The 15813-nt window shown below is 40.4% G+C and overlaps 1 protein-coding gene across 1 annotated transcript in view; it reads left to right on the top strand.

The window, feature by feature from the left end:
- LRIT3 (leucine rich repeat, Ig-like and transmembrane domains 3) overlaps positions 1–15813 on the top strand; it is a 134872-nt gene that overhangs the window by 105231 nt on the left and 13828 nt on the right. The window contains exon 3 of the mRNA XM_078677483.1: positions 9516–9821. Coding sequence (XP_078533609.1) covers positions 9516–9821 — 306 coding nt within the window. The remainder of the gene's footprint in view (positions 1–9515; positions 9822–15813) is intronic.

Here is a 15813-nt window from a genome sequence, read left to right as displayed (position 1 = left end):
CTGCGTACAGTAACAATCAAATCTGAATCTATTTGGAGGACAACAACATTGAAGGAGGGCTGAAATTTGCAACACATTATGAGTCCAAACTGCTCACTGCTGTGGACTGTTAAACACCCACGTTCTAAAATATGACATACTGCTGATTTGATAAAACATACTTTTGTTGAGATTTACGATTGCGCTGAAGGCACTAGCCCTAGAGGAAACCACCTGCCACAGATGGACACTGAGAGCAGTAGCAGAGCTGTGGCATCTCTGAACACAAATGATGCCTTCAATTCCCCACATACAGTTGTTAAAGATTGTTTGTGCATTTACAATTTAGTGCATTAACAACATGCAGACTGTAGTGTTATGCTTGACAACACTGCTCCAGCAAAGGGTATTTGGTCCCTTTTTGTCCCCTCCAACTCTGATCTTTTTAGGGAGCTTGAGGAACAAAACTAGGTTCAATTCAAATTCACAAAGACAGCGTTACCCATTTGGCTACACAATGAAGTTCCAAATCAAAAAAAGTTAGGTTAAACATAGATTTATTACAAATTCAAAGCCAAAGTAATGTAAATCAGTCTCAGAAACATCGTACAGCAATGCAAAATTAACTATGGACTTCCATCTCTATGAACAACATTAATTTTCAATAGTAAATCACCAATGAGAACCTCAGTAGCGATGGTACAAAGGAAACTCAGCAGAATGAGAAGATTTGAAACTCCGATCCTCCTGTCTATGATACATGAAGATGTCTAATTCCACAATTAAAATACTCTAAAAAAACGCTAAACTAGATTTAATGAGATCCATAATATAAAGAGAAAGGGATCAGCATGGAAACTTCAACAGAAGTTTCTAAAGTGAAGCATTTCATAGCATGATTCCCCACAACGAGAATAAAGCATAGAATGCAAGGCACAGAGGTCTAAACCTCTCCTAACATAAAGAAGTCTCAGCGTAAGTATGCATATAAAGCCAGAGAACATTGCCTAGTAATACCTTCAAAGACCCTCCTAAATTATTGTCATTGGCCCAATTAAAGATCACTTTCAACCAATACTCTCTTTAGCAAAACACACTCATAATTCTTTTTTCTTTGATGTACATTTCGAAAACAGCTCCCAGCTCTTTCTTCTTTGACCCACATACTGCAAGATGACCTCGAATGTATGCCTTCATCCCACTCGGACAGTAGGCCTCCCTTCTTGCCGTAATTTCTTTTGCCCTTGACTCCCTTCTCGCTTCCATATCTGTTTCAAACAAAGAGCCTTTCTCCATTCATTAGGTCATCATACCAGGCACCTGGAGAGGGAAGAAAAGCACTCATCCGAGAAAACATTCACTTCAAAAGTTAGACATTGCGAAACCCAAGTGCTTCAGTCCTTTGGTCAAGTTAACAAATTCAAAACGTCAATACACATTATAACCAAATAAATTCTAATACATGAACAGTCATGTTGTAAAAGTAAATACATTTCTAATATATACATATTATATTATATGATGAAAACAAAACATCTTCTTTTAAAAAAAAAAAGAATTGTCCTCATTTAACCTAAATAAGTGAGCAATCTTTAGGCAAACCACGGTTTATTTAGGAGTCCCCCTAAAAGTTTGTCGATACCTTCAAGTTGCTGGGCCACGGGGATTCAACGAAACCAGTTGCCAAGATTCTAATAGGGACTAGTGATACAAGTAGCGAGTGAAACCCTTTCACCTCTACGAGATAGAAACATCATCTCAAATCTCACTTATTTAATAATCATTGGACTTTTATATCAACCAAAGCAATTAACGAAACAGATTTTTATCAGACCTTATTCTTCCTGTCTACCCAATTCCTCCATATTTTATACATTTTCTTTGATGGAGTTGCCATATCTAGGTTATGAATACGCCTCACCGAGGTCACCCAATCTAATATTACTGGTGATTGTGGTTAAATCTATTGAAGGCAAATTTCCCGCCTAGCTATAAGAACCAACAAAAATAATAAGGAGACCTGTGAATTAGACACATTACAACTAATACCCTCCTCTTGTAGGACCCCAAATATAACCAGACTCAAGCTTACCTTGATGTCTCACCCCAGAACCTCAGAGACAGTCTTACCTATGTCATGCCAGAAGCCCTGGCTGGAAGGACACTGCCAAAACATATGGCGATCATCCGCGTCATCAGACTCACATTTCAGACAAACCTTTCAATGGGCTCCTTCCAATTGTGCAAGTTTCTTTGGCGACCAGTAAGCCCTGTGGAATGTGAACAAATTGTTCCTCTTGAGATAGGCAGCTTTGACCATATTCTAAAGGGTGCGCATTGATACTTGCCATAGGTGTGTTACGTTGGTCGATGGCAGGTCTCTTCTACAGGACTCCTCCATAGGCGCTGAAGGGGGTTCATTCTTAATTAAAAGTCAATACCATTGGAGACCTTCTTTTGTTGAAATAAGTGGCCACAAAGGGAGAGTTCATACTTTACACTATCTCCTTCCTCCTTATCCAAATGTGAGGCCCAACTAGATAATTGATCAAACTTGAATCTTGCAAGTCTTTGGTTTGTAAGATTATACAGTATGTCCCACGAATTAAGTTTAATCCCTTGAAGCAGTTGACCCAAACTCATAATACCTTCCTCCTGTAGTACAGTGGATAGGGAGTCTTTAAAGCAGACTGGCGTGCTTGGGGAGTTCCAGATGGGGGCCCCTGCACTATAATAGGAAATCTTCAAGATCTTCCTGATTTGGAACCAAACTTCACAGGCCGAATTTAGAACCTTCAGTCTTATTTGTTTAAAGAATTTAAGGTGACCAAACTTAAAAAGAACTCCATCGCCCCCTTGTGGGGTGTTTGTAGACATGGCTAACTCCATAGGAGGAAAACATAAAGAATTGAAGAGGAGAGGTCTTACATTTATTAATTGAAAAGCAAAATAGTAAAAGCGTAAATCCATACTAGCAATACCCCCCTCCACCTTGGAGCATCTCAATTTCCGCCAAGCAATCCTCACCCACCTTATTAGCCGAGAGAAAACTATTTATTAAGCCTTGTGCTTTTTTCAAAGCAGACCTGTCAAAAGATAAGGGGATCATGTTAAAAATAAAGGTAAACTTTGGCAGAATTGACATCTTATTTAAATTAGAGCGACCGAAAAATGGATAATGCAAGGCTATTCCAAGAGTTTAGAAGTAAAACCATTTTTTTCCTTTTGAGCTCTAAATTAACTAGGGTTGTCTTTGTTATATCATGAGTAATTTGGATGCCAATATAGCGGATATGCTGTTTTGTTATACTTGAGCTTACAGGTGTGTTCCAAGTCATAATCTCACTTTTTTGAGGATTAATAAAATAACCTGAAATTCTTCCAAAATGTATCAATAGCTTCTCCAGACAGGGTAAGATAGCGGGAGGCTCACTAGAAAAGATCATCAAGTCATCTGCATATAAGGCCACATTTTTGTCCCATCCCTCCCATCTAAAAGGTGTGAATCTATTACTGGCCCTAACCCTACCAGCCAAGGGTTCTATATGCAGGTTAAATAATAAAGGGGATAATGGACATCCCTGCCTTGTCCCTCGTTCCAGCCTAATTGATTTAGAGAGATTGCCATTGATAATAAGTCCGGCAGTGGGCGTCTTATAGATATTTTTAATTGTTCTTATAAAATAGTCTCCCAACCCAAACCGTCGAGTCATATATGTTAAAGAAGTCCAGTTCACTCGATCAAAAGCCTTCGCTGCTTCAAAGGCAAAAATCGAGAAGGGAGAATTGTGGACAGTGGCTATGTCAATCGCCCTGATTAGTTCATGTGTTAGCTCATGTAGCTGATGACCCATAATGAATCCCTTTTGATCCAGATGAAGCAAAGAGCTCATTACCAGATGCAACCTCCCTGCTAAAGTTTGTGCTAAGATTTTATAGACACAACTCAGCAGGGAGATAGGTCGGTATGACTCACAGTTCTTTGGGTTTTAATTTGGTTGAAAAATCAAAGAAACTGCAGGCTCATCCCATGACTTGGGGATTGGGTTATTTTCCAGAAAAATATTATCAAACAGAGTCACAAGAAACGGGGCGATCTCGTCAGACAATGGCACACAAAATTCATTAGGAATAGCGTCCTTTCCTGCAGCCCTGGCCTTTTAAAAACATTTTAGCACATTCTTCAATTCTACTAGATTTATGTTTCGATTCAATAAACTAGTTTGACTTTCTTTTAGGCGAGGGAGCAGTAGATCCTCAATAAAGTTCTTGATTTGCAATTCTGAAACCACTAGATCTTCTGTGTACAGATCCTAAAAAACACCTCAAATGCGTCTTCTGTTTTAAGATTATCTGAGGAGATCTCCCCTGATTCTAGTGATATCTCTTTGATTAGGTTCTTAGTTTGATTTACACGAGACTTCCAAGCAAAGAGTCTCCCACACCCTTCCCAACACTCATAATTTGCTAATTTGCTGACTTCCCATTTTTCCTAATGATATCGTCCAATTGGTCTTTTAGTAACTGCTGCTTAGCCAATAAATTTCTGATTTGCTCCTCTCGATACCCTTTCTGGCTAGATTCACTCTCGACTCTTGCTCTGAGGATATCTTCCACCAATTTCCGAACAATCTCTCTAGATTCCTTATGTTTCCTAGGCGCCAATTTTATCACCACCCCTCTAATAAATGCGTTATAAGCGTCCCAGATAATTTCTAATGAGGCTGAACTAGAATTAATGTCGAAGAAAGTTAGTGTTTCTTTCTTCAACTGTGCTATTATTAAAGGATCGAGAAGTAGCGTCCTATCAAAGGTCCATCTCCTCGTAGATTTCTCTTTAGACAATTGGAGGACTAATGCAACAGCAGAGTGATCTGAAAGATGTTCCGGAACGGATGTATGACGCTACAACGCGTACCGTTTCAACGCGTGCCTTTACAACGCAAGTCGTTACAACGACTTGCGTTTTTGGGCGCGGATAGTGAATAGCATAATTTACTATTCTAACACCAGTCCCCGTGGATAGTAGGGAAGGTGTTGGAATAGTAAATATACTATTCTTTATCCTTTAGCGCCCTCCAGCGCAAGTCGTGGTTACGACTTGCGTTGTAAAGGACGCGTCGTAAAAGCACTGCGGGGTAACATCCGCGTTGAAAAGGATGTTCCCCGTTCCGGGACGTGTCTAATTGATGACGTATAGTTCAGCAATTTTAAATTAATCAGGAAAAAATCAATACGGGAAGAATGCCCATACTTTTTGTTATGGAATGTATAATTTGACGGTGACGCCAAACCATTATATTTTTCTCGCCAAATATCGTTTAAACCTAGATCCCTCATCAAAACCTTTATAAACTAACCCATTTTTGAAGAGACAACTTGCCCTCCACTGGTCCTATCTAGAAATGGATTCAGAAGAATGTTAAAATCTCCCCCCATTATTATAGGATAGCTAGATTGAGTCAAGTGATTATAGATTGTGTTTCAAGGGGGTTCGTCATCTATTTTAGGCCCGTAATAACCAACTATAGTATACCACTCCTTTTGAATTTTAACATCACTAATGACCCAGCGGTCTTTAGCATCCACCTTGACCTTACCTAACGTTACTCTAGCTGCCTGTTTGAAAATAAGAGCTACACCTTTAGTGCAACAGGATTGTGTTGTGTGGCAAGAAAATTCGATCCATTGATGTTTATCACAGATAGAATCCCATTCCTCACATGTTAGGTGATTTTCTTGGAGGATAATAATTTCAAACTCAGATTGACGCAGATATTGGAAGATTCTCCTCTGCCAGGTTAAAACTCCTAGTCCATTAACATTCCAGGTAAGTAGTAAAACACTCCATCTGAGAAAATATTCACATCAAAAGTTAGACATTGCAAAACCCAAGTGCTTCAGTTCTTTGGTCAAGTTAACAAATTCAAAACTTCAATACACGTTATAACTAAATAAATGCTAATACATGAACAGTCATGTTATAAAAGTAAATACATTTCTCATGTATACATATTCTATTATATGATAAAAACAAAAGATCTTTGTATTGATGCATAAAACTGCAACTCGTTTTAAATGGAAATAAAACATTGGTGAACACACATAATATAAATGTCGGGATTATATAGCACTTGCACTTCCTATATGGCTTTAAGTGCACTTTCTCTAGCGAGTTACATCACATCCCACTAATATGTAAAGCCTCAATATACATATTTGGTCTGATCAATAATAATGAGGATGGAGCCAATTTTATGCTGCTCCAACACACATACACACTGATATAATACCAGTGTTTTTAAAACAAATGTTCCATGAAATAGAATATTGTGTTTCCATGACCTTTGTTTACTAGGCCTTAATTTGGGCCTAGCAGCAATGATTTCTAAAATGAATGTCACCGCTTTTATTTCCCCTGCACATTCCACTGTTTGTTTCTGTAGCACACAGTCAAGCAGAATAATCTTTGTTTATTTCCAACTTCATTGTTCATGCTGTTCTTTATAAATCTTCCCCCTCCCCGGCCAGTCAAAACATTGCAACTTTACTTCAAAGTCCTCCTTCTAGCTCACTGAACCCTATTCATTCATAATAGCTTTTTGTTGTCTGTGTATCTAGTTTGTTCTACCATCTTCGGATGGAATTAGCATAGAGTGGGTTGAATCCATATTCATGTAGTGCGATGGCGTTTAGGAGTTAAAGCAATATGACGCTTAATAAGACTGTGCACTGATTTGCTAAGAATGTAGCACATTAGATCATACCACAATGATTTTGCAGTTTTAGTAATTGCCTATGAAAAAATAATGTATTAAAACCCTCAATTTTGTGGGTGAGCCTGAGCATTCCTAAATGCTCAAAAGAGTGGGGGCTAGGCGCACAGCAAATGGTGAAGTATTTAAGGTGCAATTTAAAGTTGCTCAAAAGAGTTAAAGGTGCTCCTGCAGGTGTCGCCACTGTGCGAATGCGACTAGGATAAACAAATAGTTGAGTATACTACTGAAGCGTAGGTATATCCCTGCTGTGGGCACACTTGTGTGGTCCGAGGGCACACGGGATGGTGCGTCGAATCCCCAAAAGTTATATTCAAGAAGTTGTGATAACGTTTTCAATTCTTTATTTTTTCAGTTTCTCATGGTAATTCATATTGATTTCATATGGAACATCACGATGAAGTTTAGGCAACAACGCTGGATTAACTCCAATGCATTTCGGACCTAAGGTCCTTTATCAAGGAGCACTACAACAAAAAGAATCAACAAAATACAAATCAATGCATTTTCACTGTGACAGATAATCACATGCAGTCTAGTGTGCCCACAGCAGGGATATACCTACGCTTCAGTAGTATACTCAACTATTTGTCATTCCTAAATGCTGCCAGGGATGCACTTCCTTTCTCTCTTCATTTTGCTGCCCACTTGGTACTTAGAATATTTTTGATTTTCCACTTCTCTATAATGCTCCATTTGCTGAGAGCCTTCATGGCAATTATTCTGTACCACCACTTTGAATTTTCATAGTAAATCCTTTAAACTATTCTTCTGATCTACAACGCAGTTATTGAGTGGGGCCTTTTACTTAGTTGACTGTATTACTGATATTTATTATCTATTAGGAAGTGCCTTACATCAGGGACACATTATCTCATGTACCTGAGGTTTAACGCCTTCTTTGATTCACTGAATTGTGGGTATTCTTTTGAGGTAAATGTTTGGGGTGTCAAAAAGGCGGGGTCCTCCGCATCCTCATAGTAGCAATCAAATTGGAAGCTGGTGGGGGGACAACAGCATAAAGGAAAGAATGAAATTGGGATTACATTATGAGCTCCAAACTGCTGACTGCTGAGGACTGTTAAACAGTCACATTAGAAATATCACATCCTGATCACGGGATGAAACATACGTGTATTGTGAGTTGTCATACGAAAGGAGATCCGGCCATTCATCATACATTTTCCGGATTTTTAATTGCCACATGCATGATATTGCTTTAGGTTGACTTGTGTTAGTGTTAGAGAGACCAGATCCGTCCTCAAAATCACAATTCTGGAAGATGTGATAAACTACATGGGTGGATCTTCAAATGGCCAAAACACTATTTTAAAATGGTTCCCTACTGAAAACATGGTCGGTGCCCTCAAATTAGTGAAGGTGAAAGGACAGAGGGGCAAGAGGACCCTGGGTGGAGGTGCAAAAGGGTAGTGGAGCTAACTAAGAAGTGGTATGATAAGCAGGAAGTAACAGAAACAGATACTGTAGTCCCTCATATAAACTGCAATGCAAGGTTTGATGTCAGCAGTGGAAAGATTCATCAAGCAACTCTTTGAGGCTCAAATGCTCCTGGGCGGGACAGCCACAAGAATAGTGAGAAGAATCAGTGAATCAGGAGCAGGGGAGTGAAAAAGAGAACAAAGACATTCAATCACAATCAAAGAGTTGCCACAAAACCCATTGTCTGTATATGTAATATTGAAAACAGTGGGTCTGGTAGCAGACAACTAAAGCTATCTGTAGCCAACTCCTAAAAAGAGATCAACATACAATTCTTGCCACCTGCCCCAAGGTGAAGCAGGGAAGAAGCTTGGAGCTAAAGTAAATCACAAACAAACAAAACATAATAGTGCACATTTGCAGATTACCTCAACGGAGTTTGGGCAGAGAGACTCTCTGTTGTAACCTGGGTGCTTTTGAGAACCTGTGTAGGGTGGTGAATCCCACTGAAAAGTGAGCAGTGACTACAAAGAGAGAATCCGTGATGAAGTCCACAGCTTAGTACAGGGCATGAAGGTGTTGGTAGTGGTAGTGAGAAGACTAATAGAGCAGAGCTGGGCCTGGAACTCCTACTCCAAGCTACTGGGTGTAAAGGAGACAGGCACAGATGAGCTGAGATCAGCATGGCAGAGGGGCACTTGCATGGAAGTGAGCTAGCAGATTAAGGTGGCAAAGGACATGAGGAAGGAGGGCAGGGTGAAGAGGCAAGATAGAGAGCAGATCATTTTGCATGGACTTGGTGAGCAGAGAATATTTGAATTGTCAAAGTTTGAATTTCCTTATCAAAAGGAATTATATTGCTTCCCTTTGTAATGCATTTGTCTATAACTCACGATTTCTTCAAAACATATATTTTATAATGAATTGGGTTTTTATTAGCATTTGGGAAAAACATTGACTTTGTAGGAAAATGACAAATGAAAAAGGTGAAACATACACATTAAAGGAAAACAGGAAAATTAACATAAAATGTATTTAGAAAGTTACATGAGGACACATTTCTGTGCCGAAAGGAAATAAAAGGTACGTGGAAAAGGCGGCAGGCAGATGTTGCACTGAATTCCTACGAGTCATACAGGACTCAGTCACGTCATCACTTTTGTACGTTTTAAAAAAAAATGAAGTGTGTGTTCATTGTTATTTTATTAGTATGCAGTTATTGAGAAACGTTATCTGTAATACTCACTTTGCTAGAACATTCTTGAACTACTTCGCAATTCATTCATGAAGAAGTAAATGCTTTTATTTTTTCTGCTTAAGGTCTGCAAGATAACCCTTGGTTTTGTGACTGCCGGATCTCCAAGTTAATTGAACTTGCCAAGATGGTGGACCCAGAAGTGGTACTTCTAGACTCTTCTGTGGCCTGCAGTGGACCTGAGAACCTGGCGGGCATCCTATTTCAAAGGGCAGAGCTGGAACAGTGTCTTAAGCCCTCAGTGATGACGTCAGCCACCAAAATTACATCCCCCCTAGGAAGCAACGTTCTGCTGCGCTGTGATTCGACAGGCTACCCGACGCCACAGTTGCTGTGGTCTCGCGCCGATGTTTCGTCAGTAAACTATACAGGTATTTCTATAATTATTTTGGTCACAAGTTGGGATTCTTACAACTGATTGGTCAGACCAGAATGTCTAATGGTCCAGGTAGGGAGAAACCATAAAGGGATAAGTGGATATTGTCAAGAAACACTTTTGCCTGAAGCCATGGGGGGAGGAGGTGATGGTTAACATATGTTTTACATCATGTAATATGGTTGCAAATATGACGAACCATTACTTTTCAGAAGAGTGTGAGTTTGCTTTCTACAGTGGTCAAGTGGTTAAAGGTAAGCCACACAGTTAAAGTGATAACACACATATTAAAAGAGTGAGAGTACTCACACTGACCACACCACAGACTAAACCATGTCCAAGTCCTACTGCCAGTGGAATTTCTCAAAAGCTAACATTGTCCTAAAGGTTAAAAATCTGATGTGCTGTTTAAATGCAGCGAAAGCTGCGTCACCATGTATAATGAGGGCCAGAATTTTACCAAATGTCATTGTATTTTGTAAGTGTATGTAGCAATCGGTTTTGGCTACAAAAAGTGATTTGTTTAAGTGTGCGAAAAGCAGTATTCTAAGTGGCCTAGATTTGGGCCTTACCTGCAGGGTTAAACAGGACCTGTAAAATGTGGATTGAACCTGTCTGTATCCAAGGAAATTCTGACTTCAGGAGCAGCTCCCTGTTCCCTGACCATCAGCCTGTGCTTAAGGCTACATGCCCCTTATATAAATTCCCTACTGGTTGTTACAACTATTCTCTAACTGGTTCCTATATCTAGGGTTTCTATTGGATTTAGGGTTAGGGTTTTGATTTGCTGATACATCTGGGGTTCTGATTGGTTCCTGGGGCTATCATTTCTTTAGGATTTAGGGATTAGGATTAGGGTTCTGATTAGTTTATAGGTCCGTGGATCTGATTGGTCCCTGGAGCTAGGGTTTCTATTGGACTTAGGGTTTGATTTCTGATTGGCTGCCAGGGCTAGGGCTGTGATTCATTATAAGGGTCTGGTCTCCTTTTGGACCTAGGGCTTAGGGCTAGTGTTCTTACTTGTTAGGGTAAGGGGTAGAGTTTCCATTAGCCAAAAGTGTCACCTGATCACTTGGGCTATTTAAGCTTAGGGCTCTGGGCATCTCAGCCCAGACACCAAGGCTAAGGGTGGAGAGGACAAGGCCGGTTGCCTGTCTGGGCCAGTTCTGGACTGGTTGGGCCTAGGGCCAGAAATGCTGCCGTCCTTTCCATTCACCAGCAACCACCTTAACCCATTCACAGACATATTAACATACTCAAGGCAAATGCACTCTACTCATTTACTACAAACAAACCCTGACCACATTTCAATTTCTCAACAACCACTACAAAACCCCACAAACCATCTGTGTGTCTGTGGAGTAGTACTGTGACTGTAAAGACTGGGTAGTATTTCAGCAACCACAGATGACTTTTCTCTGCTCTCTACTACTTCTGTTCTCTTCTGATTAAGGGCTAAACCCCAAAACAGGTGTCTAGAGATAAAAGCACTACCTGCACCAACTTTGATAAAAAGCTACAGCAACTCTGAAGTAAACTTACTGTATTAACCAGAATGAAATGGGTTGAACTGTACAGGAATGAGAGGCAGGGTGTTCCCTCCCTCATGCCTTGTCTGGGGTAGTAAGCGCTATTTAAATACAATTGCAATTGCTATGACAGGATGTCAGGCATGTACAAATTCAAGTTGCTTTGGTGTGCTGGAGTTCAGGAATATTTTCTATAGGCAATATTTAATTGTTGTTCTGCATTAGCTAATCTACACTTTATTTTACCACATAAATAGAAAGTTTTTGATTGAGCCCGTCCCCAAAATGAAAAACATTTTGCATCTGTATATCAAAGCATTACATTGAATAAACGAGGCCTCGACCAGTATGTTGCTACTGCGTTATTGGCTCTAGTGCGAGGAAGAAAATGGGTCCTCTGGCTCGTGTTTGAAGTCTAAAATCCATCAATCATCAAGATTAAGTGAGCTCTTTAAGCCTGGTGCCACTGCATCTGCTGCACCAAGAGAAGCTACATCCCAGGCCTCGGCCACTAGTGCGAATGGTGTGCGTTGAGCAGATCATTGCAACTAAAGGATTGCATTCCAACCCCACATACACCCTCGCCATTGAGACCAAAGTTAAGTTCCGTTCCCGTTCCTGTCAGGAAGGCTGAAAATACCATGGCTTGGGAACATGGCTCAATAGTTACTTATTGCAAGTTCATTCACATTGCACATTTGTAGTTTGAATTTCTTCCTTTAGGCACTGTGGAGGAATACATGACCGCGTCGGTTGAACCCTTTTCTGTCAATCAACACTCAGCTTGTACAATTGAGGGGCCATTGCATACACGCTACCTATAATAGGCTTTGGCAAACCAATAGGTTAGGAAAATCTGCAAACTTTTTTATTTCTTTTTTGCAAACATTTGCGCTAGTCATTAAAAGTGTAAAAGTAATAAAAAGCATAAGAAATGCCACTGTCTGCAGTTAGTGCTCGTATGTCTGAAAATCTAGGTAAAAGTGACATTGCAAAACTAAATAAAATATACCATAAAACAAAACATAAGTAAAAGACCAGCTCTGTCACTGAAATGGACAATTTTTTAGGAAGAGGTGCAAAAGCAAAATTCTATCACTCAGGGTGAAAATAGCCAACGGCTGTTGGGGGTTACCTATTGCCCCATGATGCATGCTGTAATGAGCGAAAACAACATTTTAAATGACATTGGATGAATAGGGCTGGCTGACAGTCCCTATAAGTAAAGATACTAAATATATAATTTCTGTAAAATCAAATGGCATTGATTTATGCAAAAACTGAAAAGGGATGCAGGGTTATAAAAGGTTTAACCTGTGGGCATTTTTTTGTAATCCATCGATATTTGTAAACGGTTTTACCGGCAAGGACACATGAGCATCAACATGTTGAATATTCACATCCCACTTTATTATAGTTGGCACTTCTCATCAGAATCTACTTGGATCAAAAGAACCTCTCAATTACAGGTGTGCGTGACCATCCAATCCTGATCGTGACTATCTTGGGTAACCGAAGCTCTTTGAAGTACCTGTTACTGCCATTGACCGCTTTATGAAAACCTTCAGTTAAATACCATCTCGTATTAAAAAGCATACTTTTCACCAGGAATGCCCTGCCTCCTTTCCATTAGAGGAGAAAGAGGGAATTGGTAGATTCTTGATACAGTCTTGGTTTAGATTCCTTTAATGCTCCATATAATAAAACAAGCAACTAGATCCTAAACTCGTGCATGGCCTTACAACACATTCTATCATGAAAGCTTTAGACTTATCTCGCTGGCAGTACAGGGTATTCTCTTTAGCCAGTCGCAGCTGGCATGACTCGTGGGCGGGTGGACGAGGGGGCCACGTGGGGAGGGGGTCGCGTGGGGGTAATAAAAATAAAAGAAAACTTACCTTTACCTGCCTGGTCTGGTCCTGTGTCGCGTTGTCTCTGCTCCGAGTCCCAGGAAGCAGGCAGCCTCCCTCTCCTCCTCTAAGCCAATCACAAGGCTACAATGGCAGCGCTGTGATTGGCTGAGACGCCGACCACACAGGCATCTATTGGGAGGCCATACCTACAAGGAGAAAACAGAGAGTGCGTGTGACTGGTTTGGTCGACCCTGGGGCCGACCAAGCTGTCAACGCTCACAACAGTGGGCAAGTCACTCCTCCCCTGCCCTAGAGCAGGACCACCCACGCACCCACCCCCAATCAAACACTTCTGCTTTCTCGCAGTGCGAGAAGCAGAAACATAAATTGGTATTTATAATACCATTTTATGTTTCTGCTTCTTGCAGTACGAGAAAGCAGTGGGGCGACGCTGATCCAGCGAGTTTCACCAGCTTGGGTTACTCATAAACTACCAAACTCACCTGGGTCCACAAACATTCACACATAAGCCGGTAATTACTGCTGGATTTGGCACTACAGGGCAACATGGTATGACAATCTTATTAATTTTCCTAAGATCTTGAACCACCCTATATTTCCCGTTAGGTTCCTTTATACCAATTATTGGTGAGTTACAAGGACTACTCATTATTTCTTTCAGAATGCCTTGCTCAACTAATCGATCCATTTCTGCTGCAACGCCAGCTTTAATTTCCGGGCTCAGTTTGTTTTGTCGGGTATTTGGATAAACTGCACCGTCTTTTACAGTTACTTTCAATGGACCTACATTTGCCATTAATCCTACTTCTTTTCCTGTAAAATCCCATACTCAGGATTCACAGTAGTTTTGACCTCATCTGGTAGCTCGTCTTCTGTAATCATGGAAAACATTTCCTTTACTTCTGTTCCCTGCTTGGCTAACATGATTTTGTAGACTCCGTCCTCATCGGGGGTCTGAATTGCAACACCATCCGGTGTGCAGAATATTGTGCAATTCATTTTGCACAATAAATCTTTTCCTAGTAAATTTACGGCACTTGAGTCACACACCACAAATTTGTGCATCTCTTTTAAATTACCAATACATACCTCCATTGGCTTTGTAATTGGGGTCCTAATTTGTTTATTAGAAACGCCCACTACTTGGATCGCTTCTCCCGAGAGGGGTAGGTTTGGGATGTCTGCTGTTCTTACAATAGACCAGGTAGCACAAGTATCCAACAAGAAGGTGATGTCATTCCCTTCAACCTTACCATCTATACATGGACCTGACTGATCTACCGGCAAGGATGCGCCAAGTACGCACTGCTCTTCCTCCCCTCTCCGGCACCGTCATTGTATATCATTGTCGAAATAGGAATCCTGCAAAAGAAACTGGGGTGTTAAAAAAAATTCTTACCACTTCCTTCCTGGAATCCGGTGTCCACACTGTACTTGACTTGACTCACAAAATTTGGCATAGGGGCAGAAGGCAATTGACTCTGTATATTTACAACCTGCTGCGGTTGTCTCATTAACCCCTCATTCTGCGCTGTGGATTCAAATTTTGATTTTGGGTGTTATTATTCTGTATAAGTTTACACTTGTTTTTCCAATGCCCCAATTTTCCGCACATGTGCCCTTTTTCTTGGTGTCCTGCCTGAATATTTAGCTGGAGTTCTTGCTGTTTTGATAATTTAACTTGGGCCCACATTAGTTTTTCTTCTAAATTCTTTTGTCTCCACAGTACTTTGCGTACTTGAGGATTTATTCTATGGGCTTCGCTTGTCAGCATAACATGTGCTGCTTAATCATTTGCGATATGTCCAACCTCAACCCAGACACAAACCGATACACGAAATGTGTCATGTCTTTGTCTCCAATATTCTCAAACCCACTATACTGCTTGAACACCTGTAAAAGGCATTCATAGTAGGCATGTACTGACTCATCTTTTTCTTGGGTTGTTCTGTCTATTTTTATCCAATCGGTTTCTTTTGGGGGAATCTTCCCTTTCAGGAAAGTGATTACCTGGTGATATTTTTTCATTACTTTTTCTGACGGGGCGTCTGTCTTTTCATCCCTTGGGTACTCATCATTGAGCCAATCTATTGTAATTTTAAATTCTGTCCACAAATCGGCAGGTACAAATATGTCAAAAAGACCATCTAAGTCCTTCAACAAAACTTTTGGAACCTTCACAAACCTTTCAACTTGCCTGTATCATTCTACTGGTTTTTCCCACAGCTTTGGGAAATCATTGGTAAAAGATAAAGGGCCATATGTATCATTGTTAGGTTTTGCGATTCTCAAATAGCGAATTTTTGAGAATCGCTATTTGAGAATCGCAAAACGCTTTATATGTAGGATTTGCAATACATTTTTCGAATCCTACATATTCCTTAATTGTGAATCGCAAATTGCGATTCCCAATTAAGGAATACCTCCCCATTCATTCCTATGGGTCCATAGGAATGAATGGGAAGACATTCTCAATTTGCGATTCCCAATTAGAGAATCTCAAATTGAGAATGCAATTCAAGTGTGCCAGGGTGTCAAAAGGACACCCTTTTGCGCCCCTGAAATGAGCATGGGTGCACATGTG

This window comes from Lissotriton helveticus, chromosome 2_1, assembly GCF_964261635.1.
Source record: "Lissotriton helveticus chromosome 2_1, aLisHel1.1, whole genome shotgun sequence".
NCBI lineage: Eukaryota > Metazoa > Chordata > Amphibia > Caudata > Salamandridae > Lissotriton > Lissotriton helveticus.
The sequence above is the reverse complement of the archived record's forward strand: the minus strand, read 5'-3'. Positions and strand labels throughout refer to the sequence as shown.